Consider the following 22,122-nt stretch of genomic DNA (forward strand, 5'->3'; position numbering starts at 1 on the left):
TTTTTTTTTTTTGGCTAAGAAAAATAAAACAAAACACAAATTGCTGAGGATCATAAAGTATATAGTATACAATCAGGATGGCATTAAGAACCAGAAATTTGGAGTATGCAGAAAGCATATTCAGAATCTGAAGAGAAAGACATAGTGCACAGATATGAGGGAGAATCATAAGAACTTTAGTTTAAACATTTATTCAGAATGAAAAAGGTTCCCATGGAGTAGTAGTGGGTGATGTCTTCAGGGCAATGTCTTCAACAAGGAATGAGTTAAACATGACAAAAAACTTTAGCTGAAATTACTTAAAGATGTCATATTGCAAAAAATTTCACTGAGATAATAGAATTGTGTCCTATTTTAAGTAACTCTCAAATTTGCTGATAAACAGTAGACTACTTTTCCACCTCTTTTTCCCTCCATTTTGGTGTGATTTCAGATTATTTGTTGACTTAATTGTTGCTATTATTTATAAAACTGGCAGTATCAGAATCACAGCTACATTGTTTTTCAGGGGTTTTAGTTCTGCACGGAGTAAAAAGAATACGTGTCCCAAAAGCTGAGAGTCTAAGAACAGACAAAACAATAAAATGGAGGGATCAAAATATACAGCATGCCCACAAAGGCTGACTTTATGGTCAGCCCATATAATTTTGCTGTCCTAGTTTGAGTTTTCAAAGGTAAATGATAAATTGCTTTACTGTCAGAAAGGATTTTCCTTACATCCAGAGAACCAATGAAAAAAAGGTATTTCAAATGACTTTCTTCTATTTTTTCTTTAAAATCCATGGCTCATTAAAATATACACTTAAGAAGAAAAAGATCCAAGCTCCTGTTTTTAATTGATTTGAAACAGGAATCTAGAAGAAAGATACAGTGCACATCCTGGACTCATCTGAATCTCACCCATCACCTGATGGTGAGATCAGAGAGACTTGTAGGGTTCTCTTACCACATAGGGTCTGCTCTAACAGCTAGGAAAAAATGTCATTCTGGCTCTGATGTAGATATTATTTTGTCCAAAGTGGATGACCTCCAACCAGAGAGATTTTTGTATCCAGAAAATCAAAACTCATTCAGTCCAGAAATCCGCAGTTTAAAGTTGCAACATCCTTTTTATTTTCTTAATGACTTATGGGATCAGAATTGAAACCTATCATATTTCAATCAAATTACCTAATTAATGGCATTTTAAAATATCCAACATGCTGCAAAATAGAAAACAGTGACTGATAACTGATCAAGAAAAGGCATCCAAAATCAAGATTATTCCCTAAGGTACTACTGTTATTAGAAACCACCTTGACAGGTTGAAATACACAAGATTTTATAGGAGCTCCAGCAAAAAGAGAATTGAGAGATTCAAGTTCAGAAAATGCAATGACTGGCTTGCATACATATTTGGGAAAAAAAAGTCTCTCCAAAATCATTGCAGGAAAAAGTGTTTGGAAAGTGATTTTTTTGATCTAGCTCTATATTTAAATTACTGCTGTTTCTCTATGAATATTCTATGTTTATATTAGATTGCTAATCCAGAATGAGACTTTTCTTATTTCTGCTTTTAATCCAGCAGAGACCAAATAGTGACTGCTATAGGAATGACAACATCTGAAAAAAGAAATCCTACCAGTAACAGCTAGTTCTAATATTCCCAAAGAAGCTGGACATCCAGAAAGGATGGATCCAGTAGGAGCCAGGCACTTAAATGTAGTTGCAGCAGTATAAAAGTTGATGAGAATGCCCTCCTCCTTTGGTAAACAAAGTGTTTCTCCTTACAACATCTACCAGAAGATTTAAGTTTCGTATTAGATGGCTGGATCTGAAAGGAATGAGATTCTGCTCCACCGAGATGAGCAGAAAGCCAGACTCTCAGGAGGGTGCCACACTCCCAGTTTCTATGTTTGCTTTAAATATGAACTCTATGGACCAAACTGATTCAGGTTGCCCTATTAAGGATCTCCTGAACAGGCAAAGAGTTTACATACATCTTTCAACCCATATCTATTTATAAGAACAGCCAGATCTTTCCATTACCTTGACAACCCAAGTGAGCTCCAGCTGGATGCTGCCAAGTGGTGACCAGAGCACACTGAGGCAGTCCCAAAGCAACTGTCATGGAAAAATGATCACAGTGCATTTGCCACTGTCTTTGGAACTGCACTTTAGGGGAAAAAAATTACAACGTTGAAAGATGGAAGGGGCCTCAGAAGTCATGTAAGAAATGATGAGAAGCTGAAGACATGATGCCTTTGTTAATGAACAAGAGATCCCAGAAATTAGAAGTGGCTGCCTTGTTTTTTTACTGTTATTTTTGGCACTAGAAAAATAAAAGCCCTCTGTCCTTGGCTGTTTGGAAATCCATCCCAAGAGAGTAAGATCCTCTGAAAGAAACAGAAGAGTGTTAGTCTGACTGCTGGATTTCAGGAATGAATCCAGAGTTTATGTCACTACCAAATGCCTTGCCAGAGGGAAGAAATAGCCAGCCACCTATAGAGAGAAACAGCATTGTGTCCCAGCAGGCTCCAATTACTGCCACTGACTTTTGTAGGTACTGGTGATATTGACATTGGGCTGGAAGAGTAGGTGGGTGAAACGTGACTGATCTCTGGCTTGATGTCATCCTGCAGTTTGCTTCAAAGGCAATTCTAGTGGAAAAACAGTAAAAAAGATGAGGAATGAAAAAATTCTACAATTAACTATTGCAAACTCTGTATTTTGATATGAAATTAATTAAATCACGATTTTATTGGAACAAAATCCTGACAATTTTTTAACACACTGTTTGGTATTACATTGGTACTTAGCAAGTTTTTTAGAATCATGACTAGAGAAACAGATGCTCCTAGTTTTGTCTTCGCTTTGATCAAAGGGTTTTATGTTCAGCTAGCTGTATAAAAAAACAATGTTTTCAACAATCCTTGCTTCCCAGGCTTCACCTTTTGAATTAATTTGGAGGTCTCATCTTTCATACTGTACTTGGGAAACTTAGTGAGAATGTAAACATCTAAAAATAAATAAGTAATAGGAAAACTGGGACACAATGCTGTGTCTTAACATATAATTTTGTGTTTCCTGTGTCCTAAATATATGATCCCTGAGGGAGGGGTGACATTTTTGTATAGTTTGCATGAAGCTTTTACATGCTCATTAAAAACAACAGTCAATAATAATACTCTTCATCTAACAATGTCTCTGCAATTTAAGCACATATTCTTCAAAGGTATTGCTGAGAACAAACATTAAGATCAAAAGTGAAAATGTTGTAAAATGTATCTTTGGTCATATTCAAGTCTCTTTCAGGAAATCTGGTGAGGCAAATCAACCACAGACATGCTGCAGCAACTAATTTGATCAATTTACTTACATTTGATGAAGTTCTAAACTACAATTGTTCTCTCTACTACAAAAATAATGTCAAAACTTCAGGTTCAGGAACTTATTTTGGGAGGGTGTGGGTTTATAACAGAGCTGGTGGATTTATGTAATAACAGGTAAAGAATTGCAAGTGGTGTTTTTATGTAGAGGTTGATAGCTTGGTTGCTGTTCAGATGACCTTATTTTGAGAGCCCTTTAGTTGGAAACTGGACTTGTGATGTTCTCTACTAAAATTCGAGCTGCAATATAAGTAAGTACTTTTTTCAAAGGAAAAGAAATGATTAAAGGAATAACATGCTTACTGGCATTATGTTGTTATTAACTTTGGCAACTCTCAAACACTGACCAAATATAAAAATGATTCAGAGTCAAGTCCATTGTTTTGACCTTGTAATAAATAAAAGCTTTCCAAAAACCAAGCTAGACTAAAATATTAAATCCCGGCTCCACAAGAGAAACCCGACTCATAACAAAACCATTCTATAAGCACAAATGTCCCTGAAATCCTTGGCTGAAGATGTACAACATGAACAATTCTCTGGCTCATGACTGTGGAAAAAACTGTTCTTCATTTAAATGTTTGTCATCAATGTAAACCCATCTTTAATTATAATTAATGGAAGGGGCTTTTATGTGCTGGAATAGTAATATGTTGCCAAGAGTTCAGCTTGGCACACATTCCTGAATTACAGTGGAGATTGATCTTAAAATGGAACAAAGAATAATGTGTAATGCTGTCAAAGATACAATGAAATGAAGACAATACAGTAGCTATAACTTAAAGTATTGCCAGACAGGATGCATTCTATGAGTGACTTTTAGGAAGATATGGTTTTCCCCCATCTTTTAGTTCCTGATTTGTTTTTTCTAACTTTGGACAAAAGTCTTGTTTAGATTTGTAGTTAGTGCCATTTAATTACTCAGGAATTGAACCACCAAAACGTTCACCTCAATCTTATCTTAACCAGCTTACAGTGCTGTGTTTCTACTTGCCAGGCTGCTTGTCCAGATGCTGCTAAGAGACACTGGCCAGCATTATAGTACATCCTTAGAATTAAAATGCAGCTCACATTGAGGCACAGGCACAAAAACTATTTAAGATTCCCAGCTCAGCTATTGCCACTGTTTGCTTCTATGTTTTCTCATCCTTGATAGCTGCTATGCACCAAGATTATTCCCTGGCTGTGCTCACAGCTGGAGAGAAAGATAAAGAACTATTACTGTATAGAAAAGATTCACTGTGGAGTCCTTTCACCAGCAGTGACCAGTGAGGAACTGCTCACTTTGCTTATTTTCCCTCTCATTTTGCATGCAGTGCCATTGTGACTGCTCAGCCATGGAATCCTTCTCTTGAACTGGTGAGTGCCAGTGTGTATGAGTTGATGCTAAACTTCTGTAACTTTGGCTTCAGCAAGGGTCCCTGTGGCTGGGCTGCAGCCCCTTTCATGGTATTGAAAATGTAGCCTTTGCCTATCTCTAACACCTGAGATATTAGAGTTTCAAATCCTGACATCTAGGCAGTGTTGTAACTGCACTCTGGTTATCCATGTCAGCTAGCACAGAAATGTAACCGTGTCAGTCTTCATTTTCAGTTTATATATATTTCATGGAGCAGCATAATTTTTGTCATCAAATTTTATCTGTCTAAAGAGTGGACAATTTACTTCAAGGCATTCCTTTAACCTCTTTTATCCATTCCAATTTTCATGGATTTCTACTGAAGACAGTATGAATGAGCTGCTTGTCTTTGCTCTTGGTATAAGGGAGGCAGAAAGCACACAAACCCCAAACCATTCTGCTTCAAGGAACTATTCTCATTTTTAAAAATCCGTCATATAAAGCTACAATACCTTAGAAAATACAGCACCTTTCTTCATTATCCTTTGGGCACCAGAATACTCAGCAGAAGTATAAATTACAGATAAATTATCTTCTCACTGCATTTTTAGAGACTGAACAAACCAGAGCTTCACAGAACATTCACAAAAATGAGCCCCAATACAGTCTGATCTGTTTTCTAGTCAAAAACCTGTTGAGCTTCACTTGAAATGGTGGCTTCCTACCAATTATGAAAAATAAGGGTTGGATCTTAGAAAACACAAAAGTTGGTCTTGATTAAAACAAATTTCCCAAGGTCACTAGCAGTCAGTAGCTGACTTGAGAACAGAAACTTGATACCATCTTCCTTCTTCACTCAGGCATTTAACACTAAATGAACAAGCCTTTAAAAAATACAGCAGGAAAAATAAATTTCATTGATAATTATCTTTGCAAATGTTTTTACAAATATGAATAAATAAAGATGCGTGTAACTAAGCACAAATAAACATAAGGTTTATGGGCTCTTCATATAAACTTGTAACATATATTTCCCCGGGGATTTGCAGGATCACTTTTAAAACATTAAAAAAGATGTAGAATAAAAGCTACAGTGCATATTACTTGACTTAAAACTTTACTATAAATTGATGTGCGCATCTTGAGAGCTTTCACTAGTCCCTAGTATGTGTTTAGCAGCCGACAAGCACACTCAGCAAGACAGCAGTAACACAAGCTCTAAGTGTTTGTGTGTCTATAAATGTGATTTCAAAAAGGGTTCTAGCTTTTTGGATGAGATGACTGAAACTGAAAAAAATCCCCAATACACAAGAAATTACTTGAATGGATAAAGCATTTCTGGAATTTGCATTTTTACCTATAAGAAAGATACATGAGATGAACTGCTGTTGACCAAACTATCTTTTTTTCTGCAAAGCAATGCTGCAATATGGGAATTTACTTTTAGCTGACTACAGTGGTTCACAATATTGACTCTGCCACTCTTGATGATCCCAAGTTACAGCTGTTGCCTATTCTATTCACAAAGATTTTCCTTTTTAAAAATTTTTTAAGATGACTTGGAAATTTGTCTCAGTATTAGGGGTATTTCAGCAGGGAGATTTTGAATGATTTTTTCAATTTTAAGCATCTAAATCTAAACCCAGAATTTCCAAATATTATCTCCTGCTGTACCTGCAATGTTACATGACTCTCAGCTAGCAGTGACAAAGATAAATGGAAGAACAAAACCCAAACAAGCTAGTCACATAGAGATTTTACAAATTCAGTTGTCACAGAGAAATTAATACTATGAGGACTGCTGCAGATAACATTTAATGACCCTAAACTGAAGCTGAGGATAAAGATGTCCTCTTCATAGACATTAACAGACCAAGCTGCCATGATGCTTCTAGACCTTCACAGACATCTTAACATGGTAACAATCAACAAGCACAGAATTCCAGAATGCAGTCACAAAGAGCCTTCCAAACATTTCACAGTATCATTCCCAGGGAAATTTTGTGAAAGGGCAAAACAAAGATCTATAGACTATGAACACAAATGAAAATAATATTTTTAAAAAAATCATTAATAATTTTAACCTATGCATGAGAGTATTGCTTTCATTAATATATGAACATATAATTTCACTAGAGTGTTTTTTGATGTTATACGTTGATTCTTACAATTACATATACACCAGTCTGAAGATATTATTTCCTAAAACTTTCCACATGCTGAATGTTCTTTACACCACTCGCCTACCCTTTCACAAACTGTTAAGTGATCCTTGAAGACTCTTTAGCCTGCTTATTTTTCTTAATCATCATTGCATCTGTGAGGATGCCATTTACCTAAAACTAATCAAAGATTTCATGGCACTTGAGTGACCATCTTTAAAAGAAAGATAAAAAGAGGTCTTCACTTCACTGCCTCGGAGTAGAATTGCAGCAGCTTTTATCAGACACAGAATGCCAACACAGACAGGAAGTAATTTAGCATTATGTCATAAGCCTGAAATTTTCTGTGTTTTCTTTTTTGAACTGCCTACTGATGAATCAAAGCATATGTTGTAGTTTAAACTTTGGGGGTTTCTTTTTCTGTTTTCTGTTTTTTTTTTCTGCACTGCTATTATTTCATGAATCATATTATGTTCTTTGGAATTACATTTTCATCAATACCTTTTTACTACTTCTAATCTTACAGGAACACATTTAGCTATGGCAGGTGACTCACTCCAAACAAGCATTTGTGAAAATAAGAGCAACTGTACATATAACAAAAGAGACTAAGTGCTTAAAAACTGCTATTAAGCCAGCCTCATTTTGCCTATTCCATTTAATCTCTCATCAGCCTCTGAGACAAATTTAGTGTGCCAAGGTTGTATTAATATGAAGCAAACCAGAATATAATCAAATGAGGCTAGGCTGAACCCCAGTAAGAGATCATATTGAACAAAAGTTTATCTACTACAACCACTGACCTGCTACTCCAAGGACTTGTGATGTAAGTGAGCATAAAAACTACAAAGTCACCCAAGGATGTTCACTGTTCTCTCTAACAACTGCTGAACAAGCTTGGTAGTTCTTGAAAATTACTGATGCAGGTATTTGGCAAAATTAATTCAACATTATTTTGAGGATAAGCACAACCTTCCTGTACTACCAGACAAGTGGCTTCAGTTGAAGTTACAAGATTGCTCTTTTGAATAGAAAAATGCCAACACTTTCTGCTTTTCTGTCATTCAGAGTTGTCTTTCACAGCAACAAAAACCGCAACGAGGGCAGAGGCATTTTCTCCCCTCTTCTGGCCCTTCAATTAGTAGCCAAAGATAAGTATTACTATAAGGAAGGAAAGCTGCTGACAGGCCTTAGAAAATTCTGTTTCACTGGCAAGGAGTTTCTTTTCCCAACCTACCTTCTCTGGGTTCTGGCAGAGTGGACAATCACATTCGAAGCAATACTGGCGCATCAGCTGCTTCTGGCGCTCCCTGGTAGGCACCAGTGATTCAACATAGCTGATGGTGAGCTGTACATTAAAAAAAAAGAGTTGGTATATTTTACAAAAAATCCATATTCTGTGTATGTATAAGGGGAGGCAACATTTTTTTGGATACAAAATTTTTCCCAGCATAAAATAAAATGCTAACAGATTATTTTCCAGAAGACATTGACTACTTTTACAGAAGGTAAAAGTAGTCAATTTCTTTTTCTTTCACTTTTTCACATTTCAAGATCAATATTGTTTGAAATTATTAATTCCACCCAAAATTATTGCTATTTCAACTTTTAATCCTTATTTGTAGGGAAAAAAAAAGAAAGGAGAGTGAGAAAAGATAGCAAAGAAGCTATGCATAAAGCATCTGAATCCCTTGTGCATGAAATCTCATTTTCTGTCTAGCTCCAGAGTTTAAGAGTGTATTTACCACTAGTGTTACACAATATCCAACTATCTCCAAATTTTTTTCCTCAGGTAAGCCCCTACTTTCTTGCAAATATATGTTTGAGCCTGGGGAGAATTCCTCTTATGCCATACCCATTTTCAGTGTCTCTGTGATGTTTCCCTTGTGACCAAGGAAGCACAAAAACATTGCAGTCTAAGTTGTTGAAACTACTGACAAGAAAATTTCTTAAAATGATAAAAGAAAATTTGTGCCTAAATTTGTGCCATTTTTCAACTTCTTACACTGCACAGAGTGAATTCCAATGAGCTACAGAGAAGTCTGTAGTTTGTTCACTTTGATGCCTGCCAGAAAGAATTTTACAGGACTAACCATTTGTAGAGTTCTTGAAATGTTTAAAGTGCTCCACAGGCACAAACTAACGATAAGGAAAAGGATATAACAAAAAAACCAGCTCAGTTCAGACCAGTATACAGTCAGATGTTATTCAGTGATTACACTATACGCCCAACACACTTTGAAACACTCCAGAGGGGTCAGAGCTGAAAAAAAATCAGGTCACATTATTTCATCCTGAGCCTAGACACTTCAACTAATTGGGAGAATTTTCACATGGTTTTCAGTTAAATCATGAGAGTCCATTCAAAGAAATTACAGGAAAACCTGACCAATTTTAGTAATGATCATGAAATCCATTGTCAGAACCTGCATTTTTGCAAATTAGTGAGCTTTCTAATTGAATGAGCAATTAACAAGCAACTAAAACAATGCCTGCATTTTTTTTCATTTATTATTACAGTGTAATTTGATTACATATTCAAGGAGAACTGTGTTAAAAGAAGTCTACTGAGATGGCAAAGTCAAGCATTTAAAATAAATATGGCCTCATAATTGAAGATTAATAGTATAATTAATGAGAGAGACAAATTAAAATTCCACAATTAATCAAAAGTTAGCAAGTGTGAGAACTTTGTTAGGTTTAGAATTCTAGATAATGTTGTTCTGCCCCAGCTTGTGGATGTCTGAGCCAAGAGAGGATTAGTTTCACCACTACTGGCTTACAGCAGAACAGTCTGTAATAATATTTTACATGGGAGCCTTAGGCTTCCCTCTGATCTTTCTGCAGGGAATGGATGGAAATTGTGCTGCTTATTTATTTTCCATCCTTTTCTTCCAAGCTTTGTCTCTTCTGCCCCATTATCTCCAATGTCCCTCTTATTCTTTCTCTTCTGTTCTCTACTCCTCAACATAAATATCATTTTCCTGTCTAATTCTCAACACTTGATTACCTAAACCTGTTTTCTAGCCATAAATTCTAGCTCCTTGCATAGCCACTTTTGGTACAATGGGATGATTTCTTCCTTGTACCAGTCTCAGGTCTGTCCTTTAGCCTTAGCCTTATCCTTCACCTTTCCCTACTGTGTTCTCTTGCTTTCCCAAGTTAACAGTCCTTGTTGCCCTACTCTGATTTCTCATCTTCAGTGACCCCAACAACTTCTTTCCACAGCTGGTCCTAATCTGCATCCCCCTTGGTGTGGTAAGAAAGATCTGTCTCCCTTCCTTCCCACAAAGCATTTTCCATCCAAGCTGCAGTCCTAACCTCATCCTTCAGACATCCAAAACCCAATTTCCCTCTCCCATCAAAAGCCTCCCAAATCTTCATGTCTCCTTGCAACTCGCAAGTGTTTTCTGTCAAAATCATTTCACACACTGGCTGTTCCCTGTCTCTTGTCGTCTGAATAAACATCTCTGGTTTTGACTCATGTCCTGCTGGGCTTTAGGTTCAGGTGGCATCCAACAGTAAAAAGGATTCAACCAGGTTCAGACACAGTGCAAGACAGTAGGAATCTTCTGACAAAAAAATAATGTGATATTAGTGTACTCTTTGTCAAAATATTTAAGACAATGGTTTAAACCCTGTCATTAGTAATGAAACCATCATTAGGCAGAGTTTAGTTACAATACTGTGAAATAAACACAGAGCCAACACTACATATACCTTACCTATCCAGCCTACAGGCTTCATCCCTTTCTCTCTTTATATCTTTGGTTTCCATCCCCCCACCCTCAACTTTTTTCATTTATGTTGCAGAAACCTTGGGGTAGGAAGAAGTTTAAAAAAAGACATTTCTTTTTCAGAGGTTGCTAAACAGTTGTGGATATGAACAGTCACGTACCAACATGCTCTGGATTAAAACATATGACTGGGCAGAAAGAGGAAAAGAGGCTCCATCACATTTATCTCTCCTTTTAGCATTTTAACAACTTAGGGTCTCTCCTGCCCAAGTTCAAATTCCCAGCCCTGCCAGGAGAAATCCATTAGGGAAAAAAATGTTTGTAGCTGGCAGAGTGAGTGGCAAAATGTAACTAGAATATTTAGAAACATGATCAACCTAACAGTGACTGAGCCTATACTAATAATATAATTGTTTAAAACCAAAATTTCTGTATTCAAGTCTCTCTTCTGTCCTTGGTTTAATTTTGGATCACTTCATTAGATGCAAGCCTCATTTAACTTGTACATATTTGGGAAATGTGCCCATTTATCAAAGGTTGTCTTAATGGTATTTGCATGTGGGATGTATGCTACTAATTAAAACATTACTTCAACTGACCAAAGTTTGCCTCTTTATTGCATCGTTTATAAAGAATGTAATAAATCTTTTCCCCCCAAACTGGAGAATATATATAAAAAACATTTATGAAGGCAAGAAATTATTTAAAAGCCATGTGACTTATTGACTCTTAAGACCCTTTCCTTAGAAATACAGCACTGTCTGAGCACAGAAATTCTTTAATCATGGATATGGTGGTTAGTTTCTCATGTTCCTCATCTGCCAACTGAGGTAGACACAATTTTCCATTACTGCCACGATGCAGTGGACTTAATTTATGTAGGGTTTTGTTGTTGTTGTGTTTTTGGTTTTGTTTTGGTTTTTGTTTTTTTTTTTTTTTGTAACAGAATATAAGCCACAAAATTTCTTGACAGAAAATTCTGTAAAAATTTAAAATCAAGTATTTCAATGCTAGTGGCAGGGGAAAAAAAAGGAAAAGGAATCTTCTTGGTTTTGCAATCATGGCTCTCAGAATCTTAGGAGGGGTTGTGTACAGAAATCTGTTCCTGAGACAGAGTTACACAAGTGCTTAACAGTTTGCACTCTTTCTGCTTTGGCACATAAGATCAAAAGGTTTTCTGCAGTGGTACAAAACCAGCAAAACTCCTAACTCAAGGAAAAATTTGTTTCTACAAACTTAAATGGGAAAACATGTAATGTGTCAAGCATACAAAGATACAAAACTTCTCACAGAATTACAGTAACAAAAACACTATATAACTTGGTTGAAATCTATCATGAAAATAGATTTATTTGCTTAACATCTGAAATGATTATTTGTTTTCAGTATTTAAAACAATGTTGCTCTGTAAGGTTCAGCCAGCTATATGATATTATGAAGAAAGATACAAATTTGCTCTAACTGAACTCTGAAGCTGGTGAGAAGCAAAGAACCCATTTTGGAGCAGAACTGCACCTCAGCTAATCCATTCTGTCTCCCAGCAAGAGTAATTGATTTGAAGCCATAAAACTTATGATTGGAGAGGAGGGGAAATCATCTCATGTCTACCTGCAAAACACCAGGTAGACTCAGCAACTAACAAAAAGTCAATTGAAATTATAGCACACATCTTAATGCTGTTTGAAGTGGTTACTTAAGGGTTGGGAAATGATGAAGACCTCTTAAGAGTAGGCTGCTCATCTTTTTGACAAAACTAGCTGATAGGCTACTTTCCCAGTAAAGGAGCCCTCATGATCTCTAGACAAATAATTTTTGCTTTTTAATAATCCTTCCCCATATGTCATCTTTCTCCGCAACTTTTAAATTTCATTGTTGCAAAGAGCTGCAAGTAAAGAAAATCTTTGTATGCTGTCAAATTAACATCATCTAAAGCTACAAAAACTGTAATTGTCAACATTACAGAGAAGTTGTAGAGGCTCCATCCTTTGTAGAGTTCAAGGCTGGGTTGGATGGAGGTCTGAGCAGCCTGGTCTAGTGAAAGTGTCTCTGCCCACAGCAAGGGACCAGATGATCTCTGAGATCCCTTCCAAATCTAAACATTCTGTAATTCTGTAATTATCTTGAAGAGCAAAAAGGTGTTATAATTACTTCTGAGGTTCTGGAAGCAAAGTTCAGAATGCTGAGATGACCACAATAGCCAGACATCTCAGCTCCCCATGTCTCTGCTTTCCCTGCAACTTTAGGTGGTCAACAACTCCTTGGCATGAGTAAACTGCTGCAGTGTGCTCTGACAGAAAGTGCTACAAATGTGCAAAAATATGTTCCTGTAAGGATGGAATAGTCCTCTTCTACTAATCTGAGCTTGACTTGCTACTCAGCTCCTTATTTCTGATAAATCTAAGTGCTTAATTTCTATTAATTATTATATCATGGATCTCATTCTGTATGCATCTAGTGTAACTTTGAGCAGGATAAGAGAAAATTTCTCGTGATTATAATTTTTTTGTTGCTTCATGACGAAATAATGGTCATGTTACTATCTCAGAGCACCCAATTTATTAAGGAAACCCAATCAGTTTCCTCCCTGACATGTATCTTCATTAGCTCAGATCATGACATCAGTAATATAAGTTAAAACTCAGCTCACAACAGATGATACAGTTTCATGTACAGATATTTGTAAATTCAATACCTGGTTATTACTAAAACTGAGCTCACCCTGCTACAGGCAAGCAGGAAGGCAGTGTGGAAAGTTGCATCAAAGTCATCATGCAGAACACAAAATGAAAAGAGGCAGAAGTTGTGTATAAGGAAAAGTAAATAGGTACTGACAATAATATTGAACTACTGACTTGTACATACCCTCACAAAAATTTTATTTCCCTTCCACTTCCCATAACAGATCTAACCTAATACTGACTTTGTAGCTTTACTTTGTCTCTTAAGCCTTAAACACATTTTCTTCCTGGTAATTCATTAAAATCTACTGTATTTTTAAATAAGCAACCCATCTTAGTGAACTGGGAAGCCAAGAGGAAAGTTATGGTTAATGGATAATATAGGAGGAAGGTGTCTATAACAACACTTAAACAAGAATGCTGAACTGAAAAATGTCTATAATTGATAGCTCCACAAACATGTATTGCATCCTGAAAGAATTATCTCGGCAAAAAGGTAAGCATGCAAAAACTTTTTTGTTGCTTCTTAACAATGTTTTACTGAAAAAAATATTCTACCACTTACTTATTTTGGTTATTAATTTGAAAATAAGCATAAAAAAATTTTCAACCATTTACTTACTGTGATGCCCTACTATCGTTGAAAAAAAATACATTAAAAAAGAAAAAACTTCATGGGCACATACTAGGCGTGCCTAAATCAAAATAAGTATAGAGTTTTAAGAACAGGTGTGAATCATATTTACATAAGATTATGACTTTGAAATGACCAACAGCTACGACTGTGTAGGTCATTGATGCAACTGAAATTACATATATGCACACTTTTCAGGTCTTACTGAATTAAGCAAATTCAGTACTGCATTGCTACAAAACTTTTTTTTTTTTTATTTCTAGCCACAAATGCTTATTTTCAAATTAATACAAGTGCTATTGTAAAAAAATGTAGAGAATACTTTAGATCAAATCACAAATCTCTTGAAAAGGATATTTTGAAGTCTTTCCCAGTGAAATGGACAAGCAAACAAACCTTGTTTTGCTGCTTTCACTGTCAATAAAAAGTTTACTACAACTGCATGGTTGCCGCCTGACAAATGTTATTGTTGCAAAGACTTAAGGAACACTGCATTCCACTCAGAAATACTGTAAGTGTTCCCATCAGGGTAAAGACACTCAAATACAAACAAAATGAAGTGCCTAGAGGAGGAAAGGAGGAACAGGAATTTATCAAGATTGCTAGTGATTTATGAGAAGTAATGATTACGGGCCCAGGCAGTGTGAAGAGATGATTCTATTTATCATTTTCCTCCTGATAGCTATGTGCTAGAAAGTGGCATCAATATATCATCAAAATATTAAGCTGGTGGCCCAGCAGTCTGGAATTTATTTAGGGAGATGTCATTGTTGCAGGTGTCTGTGATGGAAGGGAGGACAAGTTAATTACCTCTTCACCAATCTGGATCTCTCGGACAGAGTGAAGTAAAAGCTGGTATCCTTCAAAAACGATCACGCAGTTTGGGTCACAGCTGTGGTTCAGTAAAGACATGCTGTGAGGGGTGAAAGAAAGAAAAAAAACTTAGCAGAGGAGTCTCCATTGCCATTTCCTTTTAATAATTTGAAAGTAGCTAACATGATTACATCTGAAGTATCAAGCAATTGAGTCATGAAACAAATAAATTCCCTGTTAAATCAGCTTTTCCTGGTTAGGGGAGGAAAATGAATGCTTAGAAGATTTATATTCCTTAGTAATAGGAGCCATGTCGGGATCTCTTCAAATGTTTCTGCCTTTTGTGTATTCAGGGCAGGAGGAAGGCAATGGCCCCCTGATTCAGGGGACTGGGCAAGAGGGAACAAGGTGACCTTGTTACCTTGACACTAACCTTGTTACCTTGACAGTACCTCCCTTGGCAAGAGGGACTGAGTTCTCTTTCTGCTGCTTCTGCTCAGTTTCAGGGCACTAACCTTATTGATTATTTGACTGTCACTGCAAGCACAGCTCAAAGGGGCCAGCAATCAACTTGTATTTCCTGTCAGGAAAAAATGGAGTATACTATGTCCCAAAGCCAAAGAAGTTGGTGTTTAGAGTTGAAAGAAGAAACATGGCCATTGTCTCTATTTTAATGCATATTTTGGTGCAGCCTCTGTTCTTGTGGCATGTGACAGCTGGGGCAGCACAGCTCCTTAGGGAGCTGCTGGCACCCTCAAGAGACACAAGCACTGCACAAGCACACCCTTCCCACTGTCTGAAGGACCCTGCTAACAACATCTCCTATACACTTCTGAATCACGAGTTTCCTTAGCTGAGAAACAACTGACTCTGCCAGGCAAATATTTTTGCCGTAGCAGAAATGGGGTTCATGGTTTTTTTCCCTACGGGAATGACCCATTGAAAGAATAATTCTGGCATTATCAGGCTGGAAGAAGAATTTTTGGCTTATCCAGCTCCTAGCTGCATTTATATTCTGTCCTTGTTCCTTGATTCAGCTACTCAAAATCCCAGCTGATTGATGGTGGTAAAATAGAGGATGTTGCCAAGGGTCAGAGCCCTGCACCAAACCAAGTTTATTTAGTTTTTTGACTCTTACAGGAGGTATCAACAGGGGTCTGACTCTTTTGGTATCCCTTCTGGCCTTATAAAATATCTGTGGTTAATCTCCTCAAGAACCCTCTGAGAGAGTATCCATTACACTTATTGTGAGATCACTGGGCACACTCTCAAAGCTGCTCACAATGTGATGCACAGCAGGACCACAGGATTTTACCTTTTCCAAAATATTTTGTGATGCTGAAGCTATCAAGCCATACAACAATATACAACCTCTTAATAAGGCTTAATAAAGAACTTTTAATTAAATCTCGTCTCATGGAGACACTAGTGGGTTTGATGACAATTTCCTCTAGAAGCATATGAATTCATCTGGGAGGACATTGGGCCGGGACTTGTAAACCACAGATTTAAAGTTCTCAATTTTTCCAGCTGTTTTGCTAAAACAAAATTCAAATTGCTCTGAAGTGACCTGGGAAAGAGTCTCTGGCATCCCTTGCCAGTGCATCATCATTGAACATAGATAGATACTTTCTTCATAGTTAAGGGCTTATTTCAACCAAAAGCAAGCATTTCCCTAATAATAATGCTCAAAAATAAGATTTCATTTTTCTCAATTATTGTTTTTATTCCATTGTGAAATCAAATTACTGTTTTGCACTTTTCATGACACTAATTCCCATGTCCTCCTAACTACCTTTTCCTCATCTTTACTTCAAGGCAGACCTCAAGATATTAAGTGTCCTTATTTAAATCTTGCATATGACATTAGAAGGAAAAGAAACAGCAGTGATAGGCCAACTGAGGTACTGACAAACATAATTCAACCATGCTTTAACCAAAAAATTAGATGGTACAACATACTTTTAAACTACATACTAATTTTCCATATTTATGATTACAGGTTACTAATTCTACAAAGATAAAATCTTCATTGGTACATACTTCTTTCCTAACACAAATAAGAAACAATAATAAGAAATTGAAATAGTAACATCTATCTCTTAAGGGACTCATCTTTTCACCTTACTGGTTTCTTTGTTATGGTAATTTACTTATAAATATATCAATCTTTTTCTTTTAGTTACTAATTCTGAAGGCTCTCAGCTGCAAAATATCTGTATTCTAAAGCATCATTGAACAGGTTTCCCTCACTAGTCCCAGTTGCACATTCTTGATGTCAGCATTTTTTCTCACTTAGAAAAGACTACCACCTCCATAAAAATAAAATACAAAGATGCATACCATTTAAACTGTTTTAATGCTGTAATAAGGACTATTAAGAATGCTTTCAACCAGATTGTATTTTTTTACTCTGCTTTAATTTATTTCCATTTCCCAGTTTCTCATTTAGACATGTTACCTGGTGCTCTGATGGTCCTTACAGCTACCTTGGAAAAAAGGGGAAAAAATTGACACAGATTTTGCCTGTGAATGAAACAGTGTCCACAGTACCTGGGATAGAGGCCAACACCAACATCCTGCATCTCTCCATTACTGATGGTGAAACTGTTACAGGTCACCTGTAAAAACAAGGGAAAAAAATCCAGGATTACCAGAATCATTTGGAAACCCCACACTCAAGTGAAAAAACCCCCTTCCAAAATAAAATTAAGGGGCAAATGGTAATTAGATGGGAAACATTGAAGCCCAACACTAGCGCTCTTTCATTTTACAGCAATCACATCTGGGACACACTCTCCTGTAAAACTGCTGTCAATTAAAAGCAGAAATCTTAGTATCCTGGAAAAAAAATGTGGGGTTAAACACATGCAGGGGCCCTGTTTCCTGAAGTAGAAGGAAAAGAAGAATAAAAAAAGCCATCCTACATAGAGTCTGAGAAGCTCAGCCCAGGAACAACCCAGCAGAGGATAGTGACTGCTGGCAGAAAGAGTGGCTGTTCTCTATGCAGGGACTCTGCTGATGCCAGGCTCTCACAGCACCTTTTAATGAGTAGCAGTGGAACCCATAGAATATATATGTGGGACTGTTTAGAAGAAAATAGCAGCCTCAGTTTTGGCAACCTGATATGGGCACAAATAAATGCAAAATCTTTCACATTATGGGTATTTGGGTTTGCATGTAGAAGATCTGATGACAAAGCATGTTCAAATTGCCGTCCAAGGGAAATACAACCTTTTCTTTAATTTCAAATATTCCTATTGTAAATGTATTCTTCCTTCATATAATCATACAATATTAAAGTGGTTTTAGAAAATAATGGGGGAAAATGGAAGATTCCTGTAAGCAGATTTAGTCCTACCCCAAACTATCAGACTGAGCCTTTTTGGTGTCCAAGATATATCAACACTTAGTAAATGATTAACAAGTACAACTTTCATGTGCTTAAATGAAAAAAAAAAAAAACAAACAGAATTCAATTCTGAATGTATTTTTCAAGTATTTGATTTTTGGGGAAGAGTTGGTTTTGGTGTTTTCTTACATTAATTTTTTAGATATATTGATAGTTACTATTGATGTATTAATATCTTCTTTAGAAAAATACTGCATGATACTGCATATACAAGAAAAGTCCAAGGTCTCTTCTGCATAGCATTGGATTATTAATGTCATTAATTCTCATTAGAACAGAAAATGAGTTAAGAGTAGGGTTTGGCAGACATGGAAATGAGATTTGAAAGTTGCAGTTTTATTCACAGAGTAATTGTCCAGAGCAATAAATGCACACCTATGTTTTAAAGAGGTATGTTGAACAATTTAATAGTATAAATTATCCTATAAACTGACAAATTATTATTTATGATACCATTAACCATAAGGTGAAAATGAAATCCTCTTTCAAAATTTCTCATAAATTATGACAGCAACATTAATTTAAATAAATGTACACACAGTATGGCATGTGTTTTTGTAAACCATTAAACAATACTTTGATTAGTCTATTATTTATGTAACCCTTTCAAATGTTCCCTATCAATTACCAAAATCATACATCTTAGTTATTTCTTTCCTGCTGACATTGGGTATAAAGTGTCAGACAACCTCTGAGCAAAGATTAGTCCATTTCAGGTGGCAATTATCCTGGTTCTAAAAATATTGACCTGATTTTGGTATTTATTGAAAAAATAATGCCTTCCAGGTAAAATAGAAAGAAAGCCAGCTTTTGTGAGCCTTAGCTCTCTCTAACAGATCATAAAGTAGCAGAGGTCAAGCATGTCCTAGAACAAATGAACTCCTCTTTCTTACAAATCTCTTATTATTACCATAACATATTTATATTTATAATATTGAATTTTGATCACCATAGAGTTATAGAGACTGTTTCATCATTTTCTATTAAAGTTATATATTATATTATGTGAAAAGATTTACACACAGAAGTCACAATATTTTTACCTCTTCCTTTTTGAAACATGAATCAGTTTTTTATACCAGGATACCTTCAAAGAAAAATTTGAGATGAATGAATAAGCTGAGATTCAGATATGGAGAGCTATTTTTAATAGTAGTTCACTGTGAGGCACTTTTTTAACCTCTCAGATATTTTCACAAGACACAGATGCATCTCAATATCCAGTAAGGCAGTGAAATGCCATCTAGTTTCTAATTATTTACAGTTTCAAATATAATACTGGGAATCCAAAGTATACAGGGCCAAATCTAAAAAGGCATTTAATACACAAACATGGGTTTAAGTGCTCCCATGAGTTCTGAGCTGTATGATTCAGTGCACAATCCTGCCAGAGGCAGAGGATCTGTCAGGTGCTCTGAGGTTTGTTTAACCTCTGAGAAGACAATCTTTCCCCCCTTTTAAGCTCAGGAATGGAAAAAACCAACAGCAATACACAAATAATGTGTACTGCAGATAGCAACCCTAGTCATGGCTGCTTCTGCGCTCAGCAAGTGGAGAGAGAGGAACTGAGATTAGGGTGGAGAGAGGAGGAGGATGTCACCATTTACAGTGTGAGTAATTCTGGTGTAATGGCAATCCTCCATAGACAGCTAGCAGCCCACAATGATATCAAATATGAAATATTCATAGGCTGTTGCTATATGGTTGGCTTTCTGTTCTCTTTTAGATTTGTTACAAAGTTTCTAAAAAATCTACCGAATCACTTCTACATTTCTATTTATACAAACTTTTAGGATGCTTTAAGTCTGACTGAAAGATCCGTTCTATCAAGGGGAGTTACGAGATTTCAAAACGAGAATCGGTGTTGTAGATCACAACTTCCAAGGAACAAAATGAAGACGGCATTTTTTTTTAGATAACACCCAAAGAAAAGTCAGTTTTTCTAGCTTCCCAAAATTCACAGATGTAGCTCAAATAACAGCCAAATCTGGAGTATCCAACATTTCTGCAGGAGAGCATGAGTAAGCTGCTTGTTCCTGAGGCAATTGTTTACAGATCAAAGCCTACTGGGACTGGAAGTTAACTAACTCTGTTTCTAGGGGAAAAAAACCCAACACATAAACCCAAGGCAAAACAAACACTTTCTCATGCATCACAGCATTTCTTTCAAGTTTCATAGTTATTTTGTGCTATCTTTTTTTCTGCCTTAACTGACTCTATTCCTTATACTACAACAAGGTTCTGATTCTAAGTGATTAAAAATAAGAAAAATAAACAAATCTCAGCAACTGATTGCTTCAATGAGTGTTCTTCCAAACAATGGTATGCTCCTTGTTGTTTTAAATACTGCAGTATTAATTATCTCAGTAATTTAATTTGTGTTTGTCCCTTCTGAATCCTTTAAAAATTCCTTTCTATCCAGCTACAAAGCACTAAGACAGCATATCCAAATACAGAAACAGAACCAAGTACTCACAAAGTTTGTTATACCCACAAATAAAAAAATTGCCACGTATTTCTGAACTTCAAAGAGCAAAGACAAATTACTTGCTATTTCTACAGTTTCTGAAAAAACACTTCTCCCAGCATGAGAACCTAGGCAGAATTCTCATGGGGGAGTCACAAACTTTTCAAGCCTCTAAAATGCAAAATGTTGAAATATTCTAGAGTGATCAAGGTGAATCATCATAGCTTGTTTGGCCACAGAGCTCTAGTCTATAAACTCAACAGTTTACAGAATCACTTCTGAGTGTTTGAGTTGCCTCCATGGCAATAAATCCTGCAAGTTTATTTAAAAGGAGGTGCTATTTGAAACAACCAACAATATTATATAAACTGACTGAATTAAATAAAATTATCTGTTCTTTTGAGGCTGCACATATTTTAAAGTACCCTGTACCCAGAAAGGTAACACAAGTAGAAGACATAATCTCTCCTAGACTGGTAAACACATAATGAGTAAACCGATTTTACTGACTGGCCAATACTCTCAGGCACACCTTAACACCAAAAAGAAATTATTGCAACCTTACATTACATTTGATTTTCTCTCTGAGTGACTACTGAAAACTCTGTAAATCTACCCTGTAAAGAGGCCACTGTTCTCAAGATGTCTAAAGCTACTGTCTGAGAAATCTCTGTCAGTGCCAGACTCACAATCAAGAGGACAGCCATGATTTATTTTGGTGTTTGCATTTGACAGAGCACAGAGGCTTCAGTTTTGCAACATAATGAGTTGCATTTGCTCTCAGTTAAGACCTCATTCCTACAGCTTTATACTGAGGATTTGCCTTTGGGTTAAATAAAGCAGAGTTAGACTTGATGGCAGGACATTCCAGATTTGGAATTTCAGACACTCAGACAATGAAACACATCAATAAGGGTGTAAGGGAAAGAAAACAAAGCATTATAGGCTAACACTTGCTGCACTGATCAAATTACAAACACCAGGGCTAATAATCAATCATTTTGTCTCCACGTGCTCCTGTTACTGCAACACAGTGAGGCAGCCTTTATAACACACATAAGAAACCCTCCCAAGGACTTCCAAAGGGTATATTGCACTGATAGGGTCAATACAGTTTCCAGCTCTGATATTCAATGACTCCAGCCATCTCTGTAAATGGTGTGTCACAGCTGGTGTACTCTAATCCACCACCAGGAAGAAAGTCATAATGAACCCTTTTCCCCTAATTTATTAACCCAATGTAATGTAGATTAAAAATAGATATTAAAAAAGTCCTTTCATGGATTATTAAGTTTCTCATTCACACTGAAGCTGCCTGGGTATCACTGGTCATGGCCAACTATTTAACAAAAGATACTGCAATGAGTTCTCACGTTAATAGACTTCTCAAGAAACTCAAACATTTCTCCAGGAGGAAGGGGTGAGCAGTAAATGCTAGGTGAGGGGCACATTACCTTGAATGACCAAGGCAGACCCCAGAGACCTTCTAGAGCCACCACATCCCACTACAGT

General features: G+C 36.4%; 1 protein-coding gene across 13 annotated transcripts in view; it reads right to left on the reverse strand.

The window, feature by feature from the left end:
• SMYD3 (SET and MYND domain containing 3) overlaps positions 1 to 22,122 on the reverse strand; it is a 385,946-nt gene that overhangs the window by 60,669 nt on the left and 303,155 nt on the right. For 10 of the 13 annotated variants that reach the window (XM_059468066.1, XM_059468065.1, XM_059468071.1 and 7 more), the window contains 3 exons: positions 17,285 to 17,352; positions 14,729 to 14,831; positions 8,107 to 8,217 (listed from right to left, as the gene is read on the reverse strand). In XM_059468066.1, the coding sequence (XP_059324049.1) occupies positions 8,107 to 8,217; positions 14,729 to 14,831; positions 17,285 to 17,352 (282 nt within the window). Of the gene's footprint in view, positions 1 to 8,106; positions 8,218 to 14,728; positions 14,832 to 15,164; positions 15,312 to 17,284; positions 17,353 to 19,186; positions 19,233 to 22,122 lie in introns of those variants that run through there. The other 3 variants (XM_059468076.1, XM_059468078.1, XM_059468077.1) reach the window with 3 other exon arrangements.

Source organism: Ammospiza nelsoni, chromosome 3 (assembly GCF_027579445.1).
Source record: "Ammospiza nelsoni isolate bAmmNel1 chromosome 3, bAmmNel1.pri, whole genome shotgun sequence".
Classification (NCBI taxonomy): Eukaryota; Metazoa; Chordata; class Aves; order Passeriformes; family Passerellidae; genus Ammospiza; species Ammospiza nelsoni.